Source organism: Oncorhynchus keta, chromosome 11, assembly GCF_023373465.1.
Source record: "Oncorhynchus keta strain PuntledgeMale-10-30-2019 chromosome 11, Oket_V2, whole genome shotgun sequence".
In the NCBI taxonomy this organism is placed as follows: Eukaryota; Metazoa; Chordata; class Actinopteri; order Salmoniformes; family Salmonidae; genus Oncorhynchus; species Oncorhynchus keta.
Window position 1 is genome coordinate 24828259 of NC_068431.1, and position 24588 is coordinate 24852846.

At 41.2% G+C, this 24588-nt stretch overlaps 1 protein-coding gene across 2 annotated transcripts; it reads left to right on the plus strand.

Moving 5' to 3' along the window:
* Positions 1 to 10165: 10165 nt before the first annotated feature.
* On the plus strand, positions 10166 to 22913 carry LOC118389966 (myb/SANT-like DNA-binding domain-containing protein 2). 2 transcript variants are annotated; one of them, XM_035780019.2, is made up of 4 exons: positions 10166 to 10730; positions 20263 to 20518; positions 20884 to 20950; positions 21189 to 22913. In XM_035780019.2, the coding sequence occupies exons 1-4, from the start codon at positions 10203 to 10205 to the stop codon at positions 22132 to 22134; spliced, it is 1797 nt and encodes a 598-aa protein (XP_035635912.2). In that variant the 5' UTR covers positions 10166 to 10202; the 3' UTR covers positions 22135 to 22913. The 2 variants fall into 2 exon arrangements, with proteins under 2 accessions (XP_035635912.2, XP_035635913.2); XM_035780020.2 differs by having other exon boundaries at positions 10169 to 10715.
* The last annotated feature ends 1675 nt before the right edge of the window (positions 22914 to 24588 follow it).

The window sequence follows — 24588 nt, forward strand, 5'->3', positions numbered from 1 at the left end:
GTACCTTAGTAGCGCTTCCCTTCCTCCTCTTTCTACTAATGCTTCAAAGAGTTCAAGTAACAGACACATCTCAACATCAATTGTTCAGAGGAGACTGCGTGAATCAGGCCTTCGTGATCGAATAGCTGCAAAGAAACGACTACTAAAGGACACCAATAATAAGAAGAGACTTACTTGGGCCAAGAAACACGAGCAATGGACATTAGACTGGTGGAAATCTGTCCTTTGGTCTAATAAGTCCAAATTTGAGATTTTTGGTTCCTACCGCCATGTCTTTGTGAGACACGGAGTAGGTGAACAGATGGTTCCCACCGTGAAGCATGGAGGAGGATGTGTGATGGTGTGGGGGTGCTTTGCTTCTGACAATGTCTGTGATTTATTTAGAATTCAAGGCACACTTAACCAGCATGGCTACCACAGCATTCTGCAGCAATACGCCATCCCAACTGATTTGCGCTTCGTGGGACTATCATGTGTTTTTCAACAGGACAATGACCCAACACACCTCCAGGCTGTGTAAGGGCTATTTGACCAATAAGGAGAGTGATGGAGTGCTGCACCAGATGACCTGGACCTCCACAATCACCCAACCTCAACCCAATTGGGATGGTTTGGGATGAGTTGGACCAGAAAGTGAAGGAAAAGCAGCCAACGAGTGCTCAGCATATGTGGGAACTCCTTCAAGACTGTTAGAAGAGCATTCCAGGTGAAGCTGGTCGAGGGAATGTCAAGAGTGTGCAAAGCTGTCATCGAGGCAAAGGGTGGCTACTTTGAATAATCTAATGTAATATTTTATTTAATGCTTTTTTGGTTACTACATGACTCCATATGTGTTTTTTCATAGATTTGATGTCTTCATTATTATTCTACAATGTAGAAAATAGTCCAAATAAAGAAAATGTCTTTAATGAGTAGGTGTGTCCAAACTTTTGACTGGTACTGTACGTGTTTAGGCAAATCATTAGTTAGCTAGCTACCTGTCACATGAATTGTGAAAAAAATACAATAGCTTACGTTAGGTAACTAAGCGCTAGCCAGTCAGTCAGGGGGGCTGACAGAAGTAAACTGGTATCAACAAAATGTGTTTCACCTTATCCCATAAAACATGACATTGCTAACTAAGCATTATTTAGCTAATAAATGCTAACATTTATAAGGAAATCGAATTAATAAGTTAGACACTCACCGGACATCTTTGGTAGGTACTGTGGCTAGCTAGATAGCTTGGTTTCCATTTTCCAACAGATGTTTCTAATCCCCTTGATTGGTCATCAATGGTTACTGGTCTTGGAATTTATGTGTTCACCACGAGTGGCAATAGATGTTATTGTTGCCAAAGGTTTGCCACCGATTCACCACTAGAGGAAAATGTTTGCAAACTTCTGGTAACCTTTTGTGGCACACTATGTAGTTTGCAGCCACATAAAGTTACTTCCACTGCCTTTTCTCACATTATTAATTTTACACACACAAAAAGATCCAACCTAGTGAATGTTGTTTACAGAATAATGTGATGTTTCTTTCAGGCCTGTCATGAAATGTTTTATAAATACTTTACTCGCATAAAAAGGTTGGATGGAAACCTGGTTATTGTCACCAATCAACTGCATTACAGTTAAAAACGACTTTGACTACCACCACTGATTTCTGTATGCTAGCTACGCTACCATATTATACGAACTGGAGTTAGAATTTAGCAGTCACTTCTTCTAAACCTGAAAAGGGACAACTTCTACATATTATGAAAATAGCCAAATATATCAAAATCAGGCATTAGTAACCACGTTGTGGGCCTGTTATAATACATCAATCATAATGTATTGACTAATATTTGTTGTTTGTTGAATAATATGCACCAATCCGGCAACCTCCTCCTATCCCCCACAGTGTGTGTTCGATTGACCTCTTTACCGTATACAGTAGTATCTGTAGAACACACAGACAACTGATATCTATGATTTATAGTCTTATCAGTGATTATTACCATTTTAAATCAATGAAATGTATTTTATAAAGCCGTTTTTCTTCAGCAGTTGTCACAAAGTGCTTTACAGATACAGCCTAAAACACCAAAGCACAGTGGCTAGCAAAAACTCCCTACAGGGCAGGAACCTAGAAGGAAACCTAAAGAGGCTGCGAATGGATAACATGCAAATCTGTGAAGCTCTCCAAATTTTGAGCTTTTGTGCAGAACCCACTAAGTTGTTTCAGATGCCAAGCTTATGGTAATGTTGCAGCAGTGTGTAGGAGGTGATTGCTTGATGTGAGAAGTGTGTAGGAGGGCATGGGACAAAGGAATGTGTAGTATTGGTGGAAAGAAACTGTGTGTGTCAATTGTGGGGGTACCCACGTTGCTGGGGATAAGAAGTATCCGGTGCGAGAGAGACCGGTTGAGATTGCCAGGGCAGAACAGAAGGTGTCATATGCAGAGGCAGTGAAGAGAGTAGAGGATTATGGGTCAAGGGTGAGTAGTATGCCTAGACCAATACAGAGGAATACAAGTTTGTGCTTCAGTAAGGTTGGCTTCTTAGCATTCATTGCCATGGTTATCACTGTACCGCATAAATGGAGTGGTGTAGGGTTAGTTGATGGTGCAATGTTTTCCTTTTACTTCCCCTTTCTTTTTAAATATTGTATCACAAAATGTAACATGATTAACACACACTACCGCACAGTCGGTGGCAGCATGCACAAAAAAAACGTGCTAATGCCATGATACCAAAGAAGGAGAAAATGATGAAACCTATAGAACAGTGGTTCCCAAACTTTTTATAGTCCCGTACAAACATTCAAACTCTGCATACCCCTTCTAGCACCAGGGTTAGCACACTCTCAAATGTTGTTTTTTTGCCATCATTTTAAGCCTGCCAATCCAAAAATCTGGCAGTGGCTTCTGATTAAATTACATTTTCAAAGAATTTCAATGAGGCTCTCTTGTTCAGATATCGGTAAGTGGACTGAAAGCAGGGCATGAAAGGGATAACGAATCCAATTGTTTGTGTCGTCTGTTTCGTGAAAGTACCTGCGTAATTGTGCACTCAGCTCAATCAGATGTTTCGCTATATCACATTTGACATTGTCCGTAAGCTTCAGTTAATTTGCACACAAAAAATCATACAATGACAAAAAGACCTGTGTGTTGTTCTTGGTAATGCAGACAGAGAAGAGCTCCAACTTCTTAATCATAGCCTCAATTTTGTCCCGCACATTGAATATAGTTGCAGAGAGTCCCTGTAATCCTAGATTCAGATAATTCAGGCGAGAAAAAACATCACCCAGAAGGGCCAGTCCTGTGAGAAACTTGTCATCATGCAAGCGGTCAGACAAGTGAAAATTATGGTAAGTAAAGAAAACTTTAAGCTCGTCTCTCAATTAAAAAAAAATGTGTCAATACTTTGCCCCTTCATAACCAGGGCACTTCTGTATGTTGTAAAAGAGTTACATGATCGTTGCCCTTATCATTGCATAATGCAGGAAATACACAAGAGTTCAGGGGCCTTGCTTTAACAAAGTTAACCCTTTTCACTATAGTGTCCAAAATGTAATGCAAGCTGTCAGGCATTCACTTGGCAGCAAGAGCCTCTCGGTGGATGCTGTAGTGTACCCACGTGGCGTCGGGAGCAACTGCTTGCACGCGCGTTACCACTCCACTATGTCTAACTGTCATTGCTTTGGCGCCATCAGTACAGACACAAACACATCTTGACCACCAGTCCATTTGATGTCACAAAGCTTTACAAAGCTGTACTTTAAAAATATCTACCGCTGTTGTCCTGGTTTTCAGTGGTTTGCAGAAGAGGATGTCTTCCTTAATTGACCCCCCATAAACATAATGGACATATACCAGGAGCTGTGCCAGGCCCGCTACGTCTGTTGACTCATAGAGCAGTAAAGCATAGAATTCACTGGCTTAGATGCGAAACGGTAATTGTTTCAAAACATCTACTGACATGTCACTGATGCATCGTGAAACAGTGATGTTTGATGAAGACATTGTCTGTATAGTTTTTTGGCATTTTCCCACAGAATTGTCCCAGCCATATCCGCAACAGGAAGAATTAAGTACTCCACAATAGTATGGGACTTGCCTGTCCTAGCCACTCGGTAGCTCACTATATAAGACACTTCTATACCCTTCTTATTAATGGTATCTGTTGCTTTTATACTACTCTAACACTGTCTTAATTCTTGCTCAAAAAACTCCTGTGGCCTATTTTTCTAATTGGCATATTTTATTTCTAAATGTCTGCGCAAGAGTGAAGGTTTCATCAAGTTGTGAGATAGTACATTTGCACATTTAACATACTGTGGCTGAAGAAAGGCACTACTTCCAAAATAAGTGAACCCCAAATCAATGTAGTTCTCATATTTGTGCCTCTTTGATGGTCCAAAGTCCCTGCCTGTTATTCGGTGCTTTCCCGGGTAAGGGAGCAGTAGCTCTTCGGCTGCATCAGATTCACAACTGTCAGTGTCCATGCCAGCTGGGCTAGTAACAAATGTAGAATTACTGATACTAGCATTGGATATGCTTGTGGAAGCAGAACAACTTGTGTTGTCCACCGGTGCAGGTGTCGACAACTGGGAACTGAAAAAAACGAGCTCAGAATGGGAAATGTTTTTGTTTTGAAAGGTCAACTCAGAATTCCAATTCAGAAACTCTGGCACCTGAAAATCATGGTTTGACCTTGTTTTTTGCCCAGAGTTCCCAGTTTACCGGTTTAACAGACACAATCACTTTCATCATGCAAACCTGAGGCTATGCAGTTCTGTGGATATGTCTTATGGTTAAAAGTAGAGCTCGAATTGAAGGGGTATGTGAGGATATAGGCCTAACTCTTGTTAGAGATGGGAAAAACCATATGCTACCCCTTGTTTGCTTAGACTTAGAAAAAACAAAGCTCCAGATTATATAAAGTGATCTAGGCTATAACAATGATTATCTCCACGATTATTTCCACATAGTCTACTAGCCTATCAAATGTCTTGCTCAACCTCACAGGAAAATTGAGTTGGTTTATTAAATGCTCCACAATTTATAATATTATTGGTACAAAAGACCAAAAAGAATCAGTAGGGGTCTATGCACAGACCAAATATCTTAACAGATCAAAATAGTTTTATTCTGGAGAATCCCATTGAATCGGGCTATTCATTTCAGTGCAGTTGCGTTCTTACACATAACCTTAGCCTAAAAGTAACCGAAAACACCCTAAATGTTTTGATCACAGATCATGATGAAGCCTGAACATTTCAGCTGTTTGTCATTGATTTTGCCCACAATCGTCTACAGATTTCATACACATGAATACCTGTATTTAATCTGGATTTGACAAATAGCCTGACAATTATCCTGACTTTTCATGTCATATTTGTTACCAATTAGGTGAAATACCTATAATTCCTATTATTAAGCTTTTGTTTTCCTATTAATTTGCATAGATCCATTGAGATTAATGTTATTTACCATCTTCTGCTTTTTATGAATAAACAAGCATTGGGGTAAAACATAATATCATTTTGATGCCCCCCCCCACACATTAATGTTACTTAACTTACAGATCACAAAGTAAGCTAATTTCCACTTCATTCATATGCAAATACATTTTATTCATACACTGGCTTGTCTGGCTGGCATGTTTTCATTTTAAACAGGCCTTCACTTATCTACACTGAAATATTATTTCAGTAATCCTCTATTATAATTTTTGTTTTAATCATAGCTCATTAGTACACCCTTGTGGTTGAATATATATCTATTGTATGTTCTATGATATAACAATGAATAATGTTGAACTAACAAATACCATCAATGGATACATTATCATTTACAATAATGAACACCTTATGAAACAGCTGTGGAAACTAATCTGCCCCCCCCCCCCAAAAAAAAAAAATATATAAATTGCTATTTAATATGTTTTAATTGACTTTAACATATGTTTTGTACCCTCACATGGCAATCATACACTGAAATACTAAATTCTGGTGTGGAATAGAGAGGAGTGTTATGTGGATGGGAGTTTCTGCCTGTCACTTGTATTCAACAGGCAGTCAGTCTCGGAAGGGGAACTCGAAGAGGGAGAGTGCAAAGTCCAGGCGCTGCGTCTTACTTCGCTCTGAGTGTTTACAGTGCTAGTGTTTTTAGCTAATCTGTGCATCTCACATTATGTGCCCAGTATGATAGTTTTCTTGCTCTTTCTTAGCAGATAATGACAATATGACAATAACAGTAGCTGAAGCAATGAAAAGTTGGAGGGTGGTTAGTAATGGAGGACATCAGGTGGATCCATGTCTGTGTGTTAGGCAGAACCCCTAGGTCCTAGAGAACAGGAGCAGAGTAAAGGGAACAGGGTAGGAGACAGACGTAAACAAGCAAACACACAGGTTACAGGTTTATCAGGTATGTAAAAATACAGTCATTAAATGATTTAATTGAAATGTTTGATTTGACATGCAATAATGTTAATGGCAGATGGAAAATAAAGGATACATCTCTGTAATGTTTTATGTCAGTGGGGTTGATGAGGGAGGGATGATCCCTGGAAAAGATAACGAGATGAGTTGTAAGAAAAACTCCAGGGTGGTGTCATGACCGCTGGAGTCATACACCTTAATAACAGTACCTACATGAAAGCGGCACCCACCACGAGGAGGCAGATGTAAATAGTTATCATCTGATCTTTTTAAATTCACCTTAATTCTTGCGGATCAGTGGGACGCTAGCGTCCTATTTCGACAACGTCCGGTGAAATTGCAGAGCGCCAATTTCAAATTAAATTACTATAAATATTCAACTTTCATGAAATCACAAGTGCAATACATCAAAATTAAGCTTAACTTGTTGTTCACCCAGCCACCATGTCAGATTTCAAAATGGCTTTACGGCAAAAGCAAACCATGCGATTATCTGAGGACAGCGTCCAGCACACAAATGCATAACAAATCATTTTCAACCAGGGAGTTGCGACACAAAAGTCAGAAATAGTGATATAATATATGCCTTACCTTTGATGATCTTCTTATGTTGGCACTCCAAAAGGTCCCAGTTACATTACAAATGGTCCTTTTGTTTGAAAATGTCCTTCTTTATATCCATAAAAACTTAGTTTAGTTGGAGATAAACTTTTGTTTTTGACCAAATACTTATTTTCCACCATAATTTGCAAATAAATTCATTAAAAATCCTACAATGTGATTTTCTGGATTTTTTTTCTCATTTAGTCTGTCTGTTGAAGTGTACCTATGATGAACATTACAGGCCTCTCTCATATTTTTAAGTGGGAGAACTTGCACAATTGGTGGCTGACTAAATACGTTTTTGCCCCACTGTAGCAGTGTTCCAAGAACATCCACCAGGGGTGACGAACAGAAAGGAGACACAAGAGGGCACCCCACACTCATTTTAGATCCCAAGGGGTCTTTATTTTCATACTGTATGCTCTCACTCTCATCCTTTGCCATCTTCTCAAGTATTTTATTGGAACTACATCCATCCACCCACCCACCCACCCACACTACTCTAGCATCTTGTTTACATTTCTCACATTTTAGACATCCAGCTTTGGCCTTGGATGGATCATGTTGCAATGAGATGGGCACAGAGGTATGTATGTAAACTGTTTTCAGTGTGGCGGCAAATTATTTGAACAAGAGAAGAGGATGTGGTTGCTTGTGGAAGGAGATTAGTGTGGGTGATAGGTAGAACAGCTACAGTGACAATGATTAGTTGCTCTGGCTCATTACTTCTTGACTAAAAGAAAGATAGATTTATAAATTAGTTTGACCTTGCCATAGTTCAACAGCTGAAAAGCCTTCATTAACATACTCCCAGAGATAGCAAAACATTCAGTATTCACTGAATGAAGTAGCCTTCCCATCTCCACTTACAATTTCCTTCATATAGCACATTCAATTACATTATTATTGTAGATGATAGGCTACTCCTTTATCTACTTTGTAAAATACCGTAATCATTGAATGAAGTAGCGTACCCAACCACATTTACCATTTCATTTATCAATTAGATAAATAATACTAGCACATACAGTTACATTATTGTAGAATAGGCTACTCCTGCATCCACACTATATTAGGATACCGTTATGATTTAATTGTTCCTGACAGGCATGATTTTAAGGTCTTCGACCAAAGTTGTATGTCGTACCTCATTCCCTTCTTCAGTGAAAAGTAGTTATGTATCCCACTTCAATTCAGTTTGAGTGTGAATGTGTAGGTCTAGTGACAGTGGACAAATAAACCCATAGCTCCAGCACACAATGGCATGTAAGGTTAGTGTATTACAATGTAAAATATGTATATATCCTATAGCACCATGTGTGTACACTTTCATTTACAATTTAATTCATCCATTAAATAAATAATACTAGCACATCAAATTACGTTATTATTATGCAATAGTCTACTCCCCTATCAACAGTAAATAATATTGCCTAAGTGCTTTCGACAATGCGTTACAAACTCAAATAAACCAAATTTGCCTTATCAACACAGTAGGCCTAAATATTTACTAACGATATCACAACTTAAATATAGCCTACTCACTCCTCAATCGGATCAAGGACATCTTGGTAATTTTTTTCATAGTCTCTAAGGCAAATATCTGGGCTAGACACTCGAAAATCGAGTTCCGTGCTTGTAAAAAAAAAACAAGTGAATGTCTGTGTAGTCTCCGAGCTCTCAAATACCGTGCCGCCTCTCACTTTATGAACGGTCACTGCTATCCGGACTCCTTGGGATGTCCCTACCCTTAACCCTAAACTATAACACTAAACTTAACCATTTTACATTTATACTTGATTGAGGTAGGGACAGCCCAATACACAAGCCGTATGCTACACTATAGCTCAAGGTAGCTACTTCGGAATGTCGGCTTCCACAAAAAATGGTAATTTTCTAACATTTATGGCTGAGATTTAATTAATATAAAAAATAAACTATGCATCATATGACTTTCACACTCAATGTCAACAAAACTAAGGAGATGATTGTGGACTTCAGGAAACAGCAGAGGGAACACCCCCCTATCCACATCGATGGAACAGTAGTGGAGAAGGTAGTAAGTTTTAAGTTCCTCGGCGAACACATCACAGACAAACTGAATTGGTCCACCCACACAGACAGCATCGTGAAGAAGGTGCAGCAGCGCCACTTCAACCTCAGGAGGCTGAAGAAATTCGGCTTGTCACCAAAAGCACTCACAAACTTCTACAGATGCACAATCGAGCGCATCCTGTTGGGCTGTATCACCGCCTGGTACGGCAACTGCTCCGCCCACAACCGTAAGGCTCTCCAGAGGGTAGTGAGGTCTGCACAACGCATCACCGGGGGCAAACTACCTGCCCTCCAGGACACCTACACCACCCGATGTCACAGGAAGGCCATAAAGATCATCAAGGACAACAACCACCCGAGCCACTGCCTGTTCACCCCGCTATCATCCAGAAGGCGAGGTCAGTACAGGTGCATCAAAGCTGGGACCGAGAGACTGAAAAACAGCTTCTATCTCAAGGCCATACGACTGTTAAACAGCCACCACTAACATTGAGTGGCTGCTGCCAAAACACTGACTCAACTCCAGCCACTTTAATAATGGGAATTGATATAAAATATATCACTAGCCACTTTAAACAATGCTACTTAATATAATGTTTACATACCCTACATTATTTATCTCATATGTATACGTATATACTGTACTCTATATCATCTACTGCATCTTTATGTAATACATGTATCACTCGCCACTTTAAACTATGCCACTTTGTTTACATACTCATCTCATATGTATATACTGTACTCGATACCATCTACTGCATCTTGCCTATGCCGCTCTGTACCATCACTCATTCATATATCTTCATGTACATATTCTTTTTATCCCTTTACACTTGTGTGTATAAGGTAGTAGTTTTGGAATTGTTAGTTAGATTACTCGTTGGTTATTACTGCATTGTCGGAACTAGAAGCACAAGCATTTCGCTACACTCGCATTAACATCTGCTAACCATGTGTATGTGACAAATAACATTTGATTCGATTAACACGCAGGCGTCACGCAGACATTAGTAAGGCATTGGTATCATGTCCTGTCAGTCAGACGTTCAATGGTAAGCGACAGTCACAAGGAGGTACGGTTGCCTAAGCTTAATTCTGGCACATATCACCCCCCATACATACAGAAGATGTATATCACATCCCCTTCCCTTTTGACGCCTGCTACGTTAGGCTACCCTCCCCTTAGCAACAGAAGAAAGATGGCGGCGCCCTGTACCTCTAATCATTCTCCCGAGATATCGACGCCGTTAAAGATGCCGAAAACAGAAGTTCCATCACCAGAATCAGAGGATTTGAGTGACAGCAACCAATATCATTCCAATCCATCCACACCTAATCGATTCTCGCCTCTCAACGTGGGTATGACGATTTCTGGGAGCGCAGGCCGAAGTGGATCGGCCTTTGCCTCAAATAGCTTCACAGCTTGCCGAGGGATGTCGTGGACCCCATCCGAAACAAACGCCCTTATTGCGGTGTGGGGCAATGAAAGACTGACGGAGGCACGAATGCAGCAATTGGAGGTTGCAGGCACCGTTTTTTCTGGAAAGGCCCCTGGTCCCGCAATGTACGAGCGGGTCTCACGAGCCCTAGCAGAGCTCGGCTACGAAAGGACCCCATCCCAATGCAGGGAGAGGATGAAGGTAATGGGGGACAGAGTAAGCATGTTCATCTATCACATAGGTAGTCATCTGTCAGATGCTTGCCACTCTTATTAGGCAGTAACTGCGTGCTATGTTAAATCATGTAATGTTAACCAGTGATGTTGTCAGTGTTACAGTAGCTTCCTAGCTTATGCCCATTGACTAACTAACGTTAGCTAGCAAGCTAGCTAATCATATGTAGCTTGCTAATGTAACGATTCAACCCGTAGGTACGTTTTAAAACATTCAGTAAATTGTTAAGCTAGTACGTCACTTTCAGTTGTATTGGGTTGCACTACAACAGTCCGTGGGAAGCCTTACTGTGCCTGTGTTGTGGGCAGGATGGTTGTTCCTTGTGACGGGCGAATATGTAATGTAAATATGTAATGGATCTTATTATTAAACATACTTTCCAAACGTGGGTCTGTTGTAGACAGTGCAGCACTTTTGTTTCGACATCAGGTAAGCAGACAGGAAGTGTGCCTGCAACAGACTAGAGGCAGCGATTTTTACAACTAACCCAAGATAGACCAGAGCCTGTCGTTTCCAAGGGGAGAAAATTACTCATTGTGGGCAGAGCCAAGGACGAGCTAGGGAGGTCCTATTGGCACATTCTAGCATTTATTTATTTGCATATTTCCTTTAGGGAACTAACGGAAATATACACTACTTCTAAACAACAACATTTTTGGGAGAAACTTTGGCAAAGGGTAAATTCTACAAAACACAGTCCACTCCTTTTGTTACAGATGTTAGTTTTGGACACAGAAAACTATGGAGATCAAATGGTTCATCAATGAGAAAATTAGCAGAATGTCAATATTGCTCCATCTTCTCCCACTGCCGGCCATGGGGCTTCTTCTCGTCGCTTTGTAGTGAGTGGAAACACCAACCTAAACAGACCCAAGAACAATCAGCCCTGAACCCGAATGAACCCTACGACAGCCAGACATAGACTCGACCCATACCCTAACGGGTTCGACCCAAGTGGCAACATTTTTTTATCAGCGAACTTGCTCTTCTGGTTAAAGAATATGTTGGCTAGTCCTTAAATCAGTCAATAAATTCACCTTATTAGCGTAAAATAAATATGCTATAGGCTATGCAGAGATACGGTCGGGTCCACTCGGATCTATCAGACTTGGGGTCCAAGGGGAAAAGTTAGAATTTTGGACCCGGACTCGCTCAGGTCCCGGGTTGAGCCTTGGGTATTCAGGATTGGGTGGACCTGTGAAGACCTCTACAACAGACCCACGTTTGCAAAGTCTGTTTAAGTGATAATGCCCTCGAAGCCGGTGTTTGGAGGATATATTGGCACGGGTGTTATTCGGATTGAGACGAAGTCGAAACACCAGCTTCGAGGGCATTATCACTTTCGTATATATATACACACGTTCAAATAATGATTGACATGTTTTCATAAACTTTTTATTTTAATTAATTTATACATACTATTTCATCCTTCCACGAGATATAGGGTTTCTATTGATGCTGATAATCTAGGGTTTCTATTGATGCTGGCTGGTCATTCATTTTAGTCTTTTTGTTTCATATCTATGGACGCAACCCTACGGAGGTCCAGAGAGGACATATGAATTAAAAAAGTATTCCCTTGTTATGTCAATCACAACTTATTTATCTCATGATCACTACATAAAGTTGTTTTGTCAAGATCGTAAGATCATTTTCTCATGATCACGGCGTAATAAAAATAAGAGTTATATATAGAAAAGACACCAAGAGACACCAAAAATACTATTTACACACTTCATATATACAGTACCAGTTAAAAGTTTGGACACACCTACTCTTTCCAGGGTTTTTCTTTATTTTTACTATTCTACTACATTGTAGAATATTAGTGAAGACATCAAAACAATGAAATAACACATTCTTCAAAGTAGCCATCCTTTGCCTTGACGACAGCTTTGCACACTCTTGGCATTCTCTCAACCAGTTTCATGAGGTAGTCACCTGGAATGCATTTCAATTACCAGGTTTGCCTTGTCAAAAGATAATTTGTGGAATTTTTTTCCTTTAATATGTTTGAGCCAATTAGTTGTGTTGTGGTGTTATACAGAAGATAGCCCTATTTGGTAAAACTCCATATTATGATAAGAACAGCTCAAATAAGCAAAGAGAAAACACAGTCCATCATTACTTTAAGACATGAAGGTCAGTCAATCCAGAAAATTAAGAACTTTGAAAGTTTCTTCAAGTGCAGTCGCAAAAACCATCAAGCGCTATGATGAAACTAGCTCTCATGAGAACCACCACAGGAAAGGAAGACCCAGAGTTACCTCTGGGGCAGAGGATACATTCATTAGAGTTACCAGCCTCAGAAATTGCAGCCCAAACAAATGCATCAGAGTTCAAGTAACAGACACATCTCAACATCAACTGTTCAGAGGTGACTGCATGAATCAGGCTTTCATGATCGAATTGCTGCAAAGAAACCATTACTAAAGGACACCAATAAGAAGAAGAGACATGTTTGAGCCAATGAAACACAAGCAATAGACATTAGATCGGTGGAAATCTGTTCTTTGGTCTGATGAGTCCAAATTTGAGATTTCTGGTTCCAACCACTGTGTCTTTCTTAGACGCAGAGTAGGTGAACGGATCTCTGCATGTGTGGTTCCCATGTGAAGCATAGAGGAGAAGGTGTGGGGGTGCTTTGCTGGTGACACTGTCAGTTATTTATTTAGAATTCAAGGCACACTAAAACAACATGGCTACGACAGCATTTTGCAGTGATATCCCATCTGGTTTGCGCTTTTGTTTTTCAACTTGACAATGACCCAACACACCTCCAGGCTGTGTAAGGGCTATTTGACCAATAAGGAGAGTGATGGAGTGCTGCATCAGATGACCTGACCTCCACAATCACCCGACCTCAACCCAATTGAGATGGTTTGGGATGAGTTGGACCGCAGAGTGAAGGAAAAGCAGTGAACAAGTGCTCTGCATATGTGGGAACTCCTTCAAGACTGTTGGAAAAGCATTCCAGGTGAAGGTGGTTGAGTGAATGCCAAAGCTGTCATCAAGGCAAAGGGTGGCTACTTTGAATAATCTAAAATATGAAATCTATTTTGATTTGTTTAACAATTTTTTGGTTACTACATGATTCCATATGTGTTATTTCATAGTTTCAATGTCTTCACTATTATTCTACAACGTAGAAAATAGTACAAATACAGAAAAACCCAAACTTGACTGGTACATATTCATATACAGTACAGTTAAATTAATCTTTAGAAAGAGGAGAGGCGCTATGATTAAATAAAACATTCTGTTTTTAAAGCTAAACTTGCTTTTTGCCACCAGTAACCTCTGGTGGCAGAGCATTCCACAATGTCATGTATATAAATGAGCAATGCATTAAATCTATTTTTGGTTTGGGTACAGTGAAGAAACCAATGTCTGGTGGTGGATGTACAGTGCATTCGGAAAGTATTCAGATCTCTTCACGTTAAAAAAATAATAATAAATACATATGATTCCAAGAACATCATATGTATTTATTTAAAAAAATTTAAAAAATACATTAGCCTTATTCTAAAATTTATTAAATTAATTGTTTATCACTCTACACACAATACCCCATAATGACAGAGCGAAAACAGGTTTGTAGCAATTTTTGCAAAACAACAACTGATATCAAATCTAAATGTATTTGTCATATGCACCGAATACAACAGGTGTACAGTGGAATGCTTAGTTACGGGCCCCTAACCAACAATGCAGCTTCAAAAAAATATGGATAAGAATAAGAGATACAAGAAATTAAAGAGCAGCAGTAAAATAACAATAGCGAGACTATTTACAGGTGGGTGTACAGATACAGAGTCAATGTGCGGGGGCACCAGTTAGTTGAGGTAGTCTGTACATGTAGTTAGAGTTATTAAAGTGACTATGCATAGATGACAACAGAGAGTAGCAGTGGTGTAAAGGGGGGACTGTAAGTAGCCATTTGACTAGCAGTATATCCTTCGTGTTGGGCTCGTCAGAGTCGTGAAAGGAAAAAAAGGATTCTGTTAGTCCGTGGTGAGTAATCGCAGTCCTGATGTCTACAAGTTATTTTCGGTAATAAGAGACAGTGGCAGCAACATTATGTACAAAATAACGGAACAAAAAACACAATCGGCTGGGGGGCATGTAAAACGTCTGCCTTCTTCTCCGGCGCCATCTTACAATAATCCATCCTAACTTATTTACATGACTCAAAATTTAACTGAGGTGAATCCTGTTTCCATTGAAAATCCTTGATGATTCTACAGCTTGTGGATAAATGCAATTTGTTGAACATGATTTGGAAAGGCACACAACTGTCTATATAAAATGTCCCACAGTTGCCAGTGCATGTCAGAGCAAAAACCAAGCCATGAGGTCAAAGTAATTGTCTATAGTCCTCCGAGACATGATTGTGTCGAGGTACCGAGGTACCCTTCTGGGGAAGGGTACCAAAACATTTCTGCAGCATTGAAGGTACCCAAGAACACAATGGCCTCCATCATTCTTAAATGGAAGAAGTTTGGAACCACCAAGACTCTTCCCGAAGTTGGCCGCCCTTCCAAACTGAGCAATCGGAGGAGAAGGGTCGTGGTCAGGGAGGTGACCAAGAACTCGATGTTCACTGGCAGAGGTCCAGTTCCTCTGTTGAGATGGACAACCATCTCTGCAGCACTCCACCAATCTGGCCTTTATTGTAGAGTGGCTAGACGGAAGCCACTCAGTAAAAGGCACATGGAGTTTGCCAAAAGGCACCTAAAGGACTCAAGATTCTTTGGTCTGAGGAAACCAAGATTAAACTACTTGGCCTGAATGCCAAGTTTCACGTCTGGAGGAAACCTAGCACCATCCCTACTAGAGGTCGACCGATTATGATTTTTCATACCATTTGTATTTCATTAACCTTTGACTATTGGATGTTCTTATAGGCACTTTAGTATTGCCAGTGTAACAGTATAGCTTCCGTCCCTCTCCTCGCTCCTCCCTGGGCTCGAACCAGGAACACAACGACAACAGCCACCCTTGAAGTTAGCGCGCGCTAACTAGCTAGCCATTTCACTTCGGGTACACCAGCCTCGTATCGGGAGTTGATAGGCTTGAAGTCATAAACAGCGCAATGCTTGACGCACAACGAAGAGCTGCTGGCAAAACACACGAAAGTACTGTTTGAATGAATGTTTACGCGCCTGCTTCTGCCTACCACTGCTCAGTCAGATACAGTGCCTTGCGAAAGTATTCGGCCCCCTTGAACTTTGCGACCTTTTGCCACATTTCAGGCTTCAAACATAAAGATATAAAACTGTATTTTTTTGTGAAGAATCAACAACAAGTGGGACACAATCTTTAAGTGGAACGACATTTATTGGATATTTCAAACTTTTTTATCAAATCAAAAACTGAAAAATTGGGCGTGCAAAATTATTCAGCCCCTTTACTTTCAGTGCAGCAAACTCTCTCCAGAAGTTCAGTGAGGATCTCTGAATGATCCAATGTTGACCTAAATGACTAATGATGATAAATACAATCCACCTGTGTGTAATCAAGTCTCCGTATAAATACACCTGCACTTTGATAGTCTCAAAGGTCCGTTAAAAGCGGAGAGAGCATCATGAAGAACAAGGAACACACCAGGCAGGTCCGAGATACTGTTGTGAAGAAGTTTAAAGCTGGATTTGGATACAAAAAGATTTCCCAAGCTTTAAACATCCCAAGGAGCACTGTGCAAGCGATAATATTGAAATGGAAGGAGTATCAGACCACTGCAAATCTACCAAGACCTGGCCGTCCCTCTAAACTTTCAGCTCATACATGGAGAAGACTGATCAGAGATGCAGCCAAGAGGCCCATGATCACTCCGGATGAACTGCAGAGATCTACAGCTGAGGTGGGAGACTCTGTCCATAGGACAACAATCAGTCGTATATTGCACAAATCTAGCCTTTATGGAAGAGTGGCAAGAAGAAAGCCATTTCTTAAAGATATCCATAAAAAGTGTTGTTTAAAGTTTGCCACAAGCCACCTGGGAGACACACCAAACATGTGGAAGAAGGTGCTCTGGTCAGATGAAACCAAAATTTAACATTTTGGCAACAATGCAAAACGTTATGTTTGGCGTAAAAGCAACACAGCTCATCACCCTGAACACACCATCTCCACTGTCAAACATGGTGGTGGCAGCATCATGGTTTGGGCCTGCTTTTCTTCAGCAGGGACAGGGAAGATGGTTAAAATTGATGGGAAGATGGATGGAGCCAAATACAGAACCATTCTGGAAGAAAACCTGATGGAGTCTGCAAAAGACCTAAGACTGGGACGGAGATTTGTCTTCCAACAAGACAATGATCCAAAACATAAAGCAAAATCTACAATGGAATGGTTCAAAAATAAACATATCCAGGTGTTAGAATGGCCAAGTCAAAGTCCAGACCTGAATCCAATCGAGAATCTGTGGAAGAACTGAAAACTGCTGTTCATAAATGCTCTCCATCCAACCTCACTGAGCTCGAGCTGTTTTGCAAGGAGGAATGGGAAAACATTTCAGTCTCTCAATGTGCAAAACTGATAGAGACATACCCCAAGCGACTTACAGCTTTAATCGCAGCAAAAGGTGGCGCTACAAAGTATTAACTTAAGGGGGCTGAATAATTTTGCACACCCAGTTTTTGATTTGTTAAAAAAGTTTGAAATATCCAATAAATGTTGTTCCACTTCATGATTGTGTCCCACTTGTTGTTGATTCTTCACAAAAAAATACAGTTTTATATCTTTGTGTTTGAAGCCTGAAATGTGGCAAAAGGTCGCAAAGTTCAAGGGGGCCGAATACTTTCGCAAGGCACTGTACTTAGATGCTCAGTCAGATTATATGCAATGCAGGACACGCTAGATAATATCATCAATCATGTGTAGTTAACTAGTGATTATGATTGATTGTTTTTTATAAGATAGGTTTAATGCTAGCTAGCAACTTACCTTGGCTTACTGTATTCGCGTAACAGGCAGTCTGCTTGTGGAGTGCAACGAGAGAGGCAGGTCGTTATTGCGTTGGACTAGTTAACTGTAAGGTTGCAAGATTGAGTCCCCCGAGCTGACAAGATGAAAATCTGTCGTTCTGCCCCTGAACAAGGCAGTTAACCCACTGTTCATAGGCCGTCATTGAAAATAAGAATATGTTCTTAACTGGCTTGCCTAGTTAAATAAAGGTATTAATATATATAATTATTTATTTATTTTGAATCGGCACCCAAAAATACTGATTTCTGATTGTTATGAAAACTTGAAATCGGCCCTAATTAATCAGCCATTCCGATTAATCAGTCGACCTCTAATCCCTACCGTGAAGCATGGTGGTGGTAGCATCATACTGTGGGGATGTTTTTCAGCAGCAGGGACTGGGAGACCTGTCAGGATTGAGGGAAAGATGAACAGAGCAAAGACAGATTGTTGATGAAAACCTGCTCAGGACCTCAGACTGGGGTGAAGGTTCACCTTCCAACAGGACAATGACCCTAAGCACACAGCCAAGACAACGCAGGAGTCCTTTAGGACAAGTCTCTGAATGTCCTTGACTGGCCCATCCAGAGCCCGGACTTGAGCCCGATGGAACATCATGGGAGAGACCTGAAAATAGCTGTGCAATGACACTCCCCATCCAACTTGAGAGCTTGAGAGGATCTACAGAGAAGAATGGTAGAAACTCTCTAAATACAGGTGTGCCAAGCTTTCTTTTTTTGTGTGTAGATTGATGAGGAAAAAACAATTGTCAATTTTAGAATAAGGCTGTAATGTAACAAAATGTGGAAAAAGTCAAGGGTTCTGAATACTTTTCCAAATGCACTGTAAATTGCTGAGGTAGTCACTTGGAGAAAGCTCAAGTACACAGTACAAATATCGTAAATATAGATTTCATGATGTAATTACTATTCAACAAAACTGAATTAAGGCTTGACATTACTTATATGCTTTCTAAATATAGCATAATTAAATTATAAAATTAAGATTTCACCTTCCTTATAACTGTTAAATGCATATTTGTATGTTTAGTGTTAGAGGAAAAAGTACTTATTTTCTAAAGGTCTCTCTTGATCAAAACGTCTTCCCCAATCGCTGTGAACGTCTCAGGGCCTTAGCTTGGCTTCCTGAACTCGTTAGCAACTTGCCTTTCACCTCATCAATTTGTCCATCAATGACAAACTATTAATTATTTTTGATTGATGGCTATAAATCAATCTCTGAATTGCATTGCTTGGTCAGTGGCTGTGATGTAGGGTTCAGCCAGGAGTTTATGGATAGTTGAAGAGTGAACTAAATGGTAGGAGGGATATCCCATCTTCAAGTGGTTTCAGATCCTACGTCACACAGGCTCAAAATACTACTGTGTAACCATGGCTATCGCTCAATGTAAGCCATTTTGATCTACAGTGTCCACAGCCCTATTTCTAAGCGAAAATGTTGGTCGGAACCAGTACCAGAACCACGCAGGTCCCCTTACAAATAAGAGGTGCTCAAAAGTCTGTTATTTATCTTGTTTTGGTCAAATAATTTCATTTTTTTGTTTAGTTGTGGGGGCTCGTAACAGTTCTTAACGGGTGAATGTTTGTCAACAGTTGGCAAGAATAATTTTACAAATACTCCAAGTGCTTAATCTGGATTCTCCTCCATATACACACCAGACCAAAATAAATATTTTACATCTTCAACAAAAGAGTCCTGAGAAAACATTTTCTATGATCTTATAAATAACTTTAGGCTCTGCCTTTGGTACTTTGGCTTTCCTTATTATTGCCATAATTGTATGGTCACAACAGCCAATGGGAACTGCTATTGCTTTGGAGCAAAGCTCTGCAGGCATTGGTGAAGATATGATCAATACAAGTGGATGTCACAGAGCCATCACTATTGGTTTACACTCTAGTTGGCTGAGTGATAACCTGGGTCATGTTACAGGCATTAGTCACAGTAAGAAGCCTCCTCTTGAGAGAACAACTAGATGATAACCAGTCGATGTTGTTGGATTGCGCAGTGAGATGGAACAGTAAATAGGCATTTCAACATCATAGCCTTGTGGAATAGACACCAGGTAGAACGCGGTTTAATCCAATAAGCATCCAGGATTAGGCCCGCCTATTGTATATTTAATACCATCCTTTAGATATTTGTTGTCTGTTTCTTTCCGTCATAATGAGCAACTGTCCTGCCCACTGGCACAATATGTTGAAATGGAACTTCTGGCTTACCATGGGCTGTTTTTGTGCAACGCTTGTGTATGTAAATACACCCACATATCTAAAAGCACCCAGATCGCTATCAGGAAAGCCAACTGGACGTTTGCATAAATATCCTCAGCTATATGCATTTCAAAGAAAATTATTTCTGTAAATGTATGTAGCCATTCATTCATCTTGAGCCCAGTCCTTTTGTGGGTGATTATGCCGTCTCTGGTGTATTTGTGGCATTGGATAGGCCTATAGCTAGTCTAATAGCTAACACTAACTTCAAGATCTTCCTCTGAGGTTCACACACTCATTATGACCCGCAGACGCTGCGCCGGTGCTATAGCAGAGTGAAGGAGCATGGCGTCGGCAAGAGGAAAAGTAGCTACTCCATCGAGCAGCTGGAAAAGGTGTTTGGCCAGGGAGGCTGGGACTCCCAGACGTGTGCCCCCGTCCTCATCAACAGTAGTGGCCTGTACCAGGAGATGGAGTCTGACGGCAGCACCATGGAGGACTTCTCCCAAGAAGACTGGTGCAACCAGGTGCTGGCCTCCGCCTTCCAGGAGGGAGAGATGGAAACTGGTGAGTGGTGGTGATGATGATGATTCTGGTGATGACATAGGGAAGGGGTCAGCAGACTTATTTTTTTGTTAAAGTTGTAGGTAGACTATCCAGGGGACTGGTAGTTCTTATTAGGGGTAGCTATGAGAGTGTGAAACATTTGGAAGCACTGCCTGCATTGTTGGTTAAGGGCTTGTAAGTAAGCATTTCACTGTAATACTTGTTGTATTCGGCGCATGTGACAAATAACATTTGATTTAGTATGCAGGCTCTTCCTTCACTCTGTCAAAATGAATACTGTAGGAGTAATGAGCATATATGCCTGTCAGGGTAGCGTTTGATGTGTTATTTTGATGATAACAAATACTGTTCCTTTATTTCTTCAGAGGAAACACAACCGCCAAAGAATGCAAGTGTCGTGCAGCTTCGACCTGAGCCCTCGGAGCAAGTTCAGTATGTGTTTTTGCCATAGAATTAATGACACCTGATAACAGTACATGTAACATGGATACAAGGTCAAAATAAATACTTTTTACTGCCAAGATGTTATTAAAAACAAATCACTGACAGAGACGTGTCACTGCATTATTCAATGTCCAGTCTTCATAAAAATGTATCATCTGTTCTCATTACCAACCCTCCACTGGTTCCAACCTAATCTTGACCGTTCATGTATTTCTGTCCCTCTCAGGAAACAGGAAGTGATGCAGAATGTGGTGCGCATCCTGGAGTCGGTACAGGTGAAGTGGGAGCACTTCCAGACATGGACCGACTTCTCCAGATTGCACCTCTCCAACAAGCTGGCCATCTTTGGTGTGGGCTACAACACACGCTGGCACGAGGACGTCTGCTACCACTACGCCGAGATCAGCTCCCAGGTGCCCCTGGGTAAGCGGCTGCGCGAGTACTTCAATCCGGAGAAGGCAGAGGGCCGTGTCATCATGACCAAAGTGCAGAAGATGAACTGGAAGAACGTTTATTATAAGTTCCTGGACATCACCATTAGCGAGGCGCGCTGCCTGGAGCTGCACATGGAGGTAGACTGGATCCCAATAGCACAGTCAAGGGTGACGGGCTGCAGCAACGGGGCCTCCGAGTACCTCCTACCCGGGGGAATCCCTAAGACTTATGGCCTTTATGCCATCGGTTACGAGGAGGTGTCAGCGGAGTCAGACTACACAGGGGAGGATGAGGCCCCAGACTCTCCGCTGCAGCACCAAGACTCTGACCAGAGCTTGCCTCTCTCTGGATCGTCGGGCTCTGGCGGGTCTGGGTTCGAGAGTGGGGTGGGCCCGGGGGGGAGAGTGGGGGAGAAGACGGTGGCCAAAGTGACCTACTGCTACCTGGGCATCGCAGAGGAGAGGACCCTACAGCAGTGCCTTTTCCAGCACTTTCAGAGCTCAGGCAAGCACTACAGCCTCAGGCAGCCGCAGGCCGTCACACGCTTCCTCCAGGGGAACTGCAGGGGCACCGGGCAGCAAGCCAGGGAAGAGGGCCTCTCCATGGGCCCTGAACGCTCGGCCATTTACATCAAATTTATCGAGGTGGAGCTAGATTTCCTCTCCGCTGGCTCCCTGGTGGAATGTCTAGAAATTGCAGTTGGTTACTCCTTAAAGTACAACAAAGCGACGTTGTAACGCATGTTGTTTCGATTCCCATTGACTGAAGGATTGAAAGAGGGCCAGAGGGACATGCAGTATCTCTTTCTCCCAATTTAAGTGCAGACCTGAGTTCAAATACTATTTGAAATCATTTTGAGTACTTAATCTGGGCTTGATTGAGCTTGCCTGGGACAATAAAAACAATAGAATAGTCGCAAAACTGCAAACCCCACCCATCTGACACTCCAGGCAGGCTGAAGCAAACACCAAAAAATATTTGAAAGATTTAAAATAGTGTTTGAACCCTGATCTGTATACACGCTATCTAATCAGGGAATGTGAGAGGGAATGGCTAGTGCTGGATGCATTTCCCTACCTCGAGGATATAGCAGGGGATATATATTAAAAGATTGTGTGTGCGCTTGTTTAAAAACTGCCTTTACATTTCTTAGACTTTGGATGTCTATCTTCAGGTCTAAATTGCCACAAAAAGATCCAGGGGTAAAGATCATGTAAGGAATGTGAACCAATTGAAAAGAGGACCTAAAGGGGAAATATGAATGAATATATAAAATATTGAAGATCTCTATATAGAAATATATATTTAAGAATATATATTGATGTTGTCAAGCATTCCAGTATTTGCAAACATATGACATTCAAAGAAGTATGTTAATGTTTTGGTGTTTTATTATATATATTTTTTATTATTGGTTAACAGTCTTTGCGTATTATTGTTTCCAGGTCACAGTCTTGTATGTTTACATGTTTAGAAAAAACAATAAAACGGGGCGCTGACCGTCATTTGCCACTCACCGATTCGTTTTAGGTTCCGGTGTGCTCATTTGTGGGTGTTGGGTGTTTGCTATCTAGTGGTGACCTGTAGGTCCTATCCTTCCTTGCAGAAAAGCCCATGCTTCATGCACCACTTTGTCACTAGATGGCAGCAAATAACAGGGTGCTGAGAAGCTCCAGGCAGAAGGTGAATACCTGGCCTGCTACATTAGGTTAGTGAATCTCTAACTATGGGGGGTGATAAGTTCCAGAATTAAGCCTCATGTGTACACGTCATGTAGACGTAGTGTTCACGTTGTGTAACGTGGCACTGACACATCATGTCAGTTTGCTTGTAAGTTTATTATGAAAGATCGTACCATGAACGCCTTAAAAACGTCTACATGTGTTACGCATCACGTGTTAGTTTAAGTGTGTTTAGTTTATTATTAAAAATCGGACCATGAACTCCTTACAAATGTCTACATGTATATGATTTTGAAAAAATCTACGGTAATCAATTTCATTTGTCGATTTAGCTAAAATAGGCATATCAGTTCTAGAAAACTTTAGGCTAGTTGATATCGCAGCCAGCCACCATTACTGTGTAGATATGCCTATTTCTCACATCAATACAGACACAAGGGCTTCTTTGTTGGAGGTAGCCCTATTCAGAAATAAGAGGTAGCCTAGGTCTCTAGTGGCGCATTTAAAAGAACTCGGAACTCCGCAATCTCTGGGGGGGTTCTGGGATTCTTTTTGTTTTGAATGGTCATCTAACTCGGAACTCTGCAATATCTGGGGGGGTTCTGGGATTCTTTTTTGTTTTGAACGGTCATCTAACTCGGAACTCTGCAATCTCTGGGGGGTCTGGGATTCTTTTTTGTTTTGAATGGTCATCTAACTCGGAACTCTGCAATCTCTGGGGGGTCTGGGATTATTTTTTGTTTTGAATGGTCATCTAACTCGGAACTCTGCAATCTCTGGGGGGTCTGGGATTCTTTTTTGTTTTGAATGGTCATCTAACTCGGAACTCTGCAATCTCTGGGGGTCTGGGATTCTTTTTGTTTTGAATGGTCATCTAACTGAACTCTGCAATTCTGGGGGGTTCTGGGATTCTTTTTGTTTTGAACGGTCATCTAATCGGAACTCTGCAATCTCTGGGGGGGGGTCTGGGATTATTTTTTGTTTTGAATGGTCATCTAACAGAACTCTGCAATCTCTGGGGGGGTCTGGGATTCTTTTTGTTTTGAATGGTCATCTAACCGAACTCTGCAATCTCTGGGGGGTTCTGGGATTCTTTTGTTTTGAACGGTCGAACTCTGCAATCTCTGGGGGGTCTGGGATTCTTTTTTGTTTTGAATGGTCATCTAACAGTGAACTCTGCAATCTCTGGGGGGGGTCTGGGATTATTTTTGTTTTGAATGGTCATCTAACTCGAACTCTGCAATCTCTGGGGGGTCTGGGATTCTTTTTGTTTTGAATGGTCATCTAACTGGTCATCTAACTCGGAACTATGCAATCTCTGGGGGGGGTCTGGGATTCTTTTTTGTTTTGAATGGTCATCTAACTCGGAACTCTGCAATCTCTGGGGGTCTGGGATTCTTTTTGTTTTGAATGGTCATCTAACTCAGAACTCTGCAATCTCTGGGGGGGTCTGGGATTCTTTTTTGTTTTGAATGGTCATCTAACTTGAACTCTGCAATCTCTGGGGGT